The 1698-nt window shown below is 43.1% G+C and overlaps 1 protein-coding gene across 1 annotated transcript in view; it reads right to left on the bottom strand.

Moving 5' to 3' along the window:
* Positions 1–887: 887 nt before the first annotated feature.
* sdhc (succinate dehydrogenase complex, subunit C, integral membrane protein) overlaps positions 888–1698 on the bottom strand; it is a gene marked incomplete at its 5' end in the record, with an annotated part of 4704 nt that continues 3893 nt past the window's right edge. Inside the window, 2 exon segments of the mRNA XM_014013051.1 lie at positions 888–1132; positions 1214–1377. Coding sequence (XP_013868505.1) covers positions 1028–1132; positions 1214–1377 — 269 coding nt within the window.

Consider the following 1698-nt stretch of genomic DNA (forward strand, 5'->3'; position numbering starts at 1 on the left):
AAGTTAGTCTTCTCTAAAAATATTGAGTAAAAGTCAAAGTATCTATTTTTTGTACTTAAGTATCAAAAGTAAATTTCTGACACAAAATCTACTTAAAAGTAAAAGTACTGAGTAAAAGTGAGCACTTTGATTTTCCAAAATGACTGATTCAGCTGAGGGAGCTGTTTATGTTGAGCGCACACCCGCAGTTTAAACTGCATTCAGTATATGAGGTAAACTGTTTGCACCATTTCACATARTTCAGGTTTGATTTCATACTTTTCAACATGAAAGTGAATTTTCAATACGAGGCTCTGAGCCACCATGAACACATTTAGAAGGTATTTTCCAAACCAGTGTTGCTGTTCTCCCCAAACGTTTACCTTTTTTTTCCCCCCCATGTGCACTTGTAACGGTGCGCCTCACAAACAGAGCTGGATCTGACAGAACATCACAACCTGAGCGGGCCAGAAGCTGCTCAGGTGCAGCGTGGAGCTCACAGGGAGGTGAAGCCTGAAGCGGGCCGCAGGTGAGGAGCAGCTTCCACCGCTGGGCTGCCTCGCAACGTTTCACCTCCTCTTCTTCTCGTGTTTAAAAAAATTAAAAATGCATCTGAGCGTCTGCAGCCTCGCGGGGCAAACAAGTGAATAAAAGCCTGAGATAAACAGCTCTTCAAACATGGCTGCACTCATCCTGGCAACGTTGGGAGCACTTATAAGAGAAAGTGATTAATGAATTTGACGTCAGTGATTAAATTACGTAAGGACGCGACATGTAGGACACGTCTAATTTTGGCTCRTGTTCACACGGAGAGGAGAACGTGTGTGAAATAAACCAGGTCGTGTTTAACGCACTTTCTAACGACMACGAGCTTTACAAAGTAATTAAAACAAAATCACAACATGATGTCTGTGTGCAGCACAATATAATCCTTTATTTAGCTTTGATTAAACGAGGCGYGGACGAGTCCAAAGCACAGAAATAAAAAAGTCAAACACTGCTTTCAGTCCTTTTCGGGTCCCTCTGGTCTTCGCTCGCTGTCCTGCCATCACATCAGAACCAAGGCAATGGAGGTGAGGAGTGACAGGCCGAGGACCGTGTAGCCGGTGCGGTACACCTCTGGCATTTTCAAGCCTTTGCCAATATCCCAGTACTGATAATAAAAACAAATAAATAAACAATATTGAGCTGATGTTTACGTCCCAACGAGCTGCATTCAGACGAGCAGTCTTACCAAGTGACGGACGCCGTTGAAGCTGTGGTAGGACAAGGGCATGGCGATGCCGAACTTGGCCAGCCCGATGAGGTAAGGCCCGACGGACAGAGAGTGGATCAAGTCCAGGTAGTGAGTGTAGCTTCCAGGTAGGACCAGCGCCGCCACAGCGAAGGCTGAAACGGCTAAACACAAGCAGAAGTCCTGAAGCTCAACGCTGGACAACATGAGTAAAATAACTATTTTATTATAATAATAAAAAATTCCCTGTCTCATGACTGTATGAGTCATCAGGCTTTTCTTTTTATTATACTGAGTTCCTCAATTACAGATTTAGTTTCACCAACTCAAATAGAAACCAAGCATTAGCTTAGTTTAGTTTATTAGCGCAACAAAAATACATCAAGTCAAAGAAAAAAAAAACAATGACAGAGCAGTGAGAGGCAAAAAGCCCTGTAGGTCTATATAAAGCCTCCACCAAAAACAAAAGACACTGAACCAACAAT

This window comes from Austrofundulus limnaeus, unplaced genomic scaffold (genome assembly GCF_001266775.1).
Source record: "Austrofundulus limnaeus strain Quisiro unplaced genomic scaffold, Austrofundulus_limnaeus-1.0 Scaffold97, whole genome shotgun sequence".
Classification (NCBI taxonomy): Eukaryota; Metazoa; Chordata; class Actinopteri; order Cyprinodontiformes; family Rivulidae; genus Austrofundulus; species Austrofundulus limnaeus.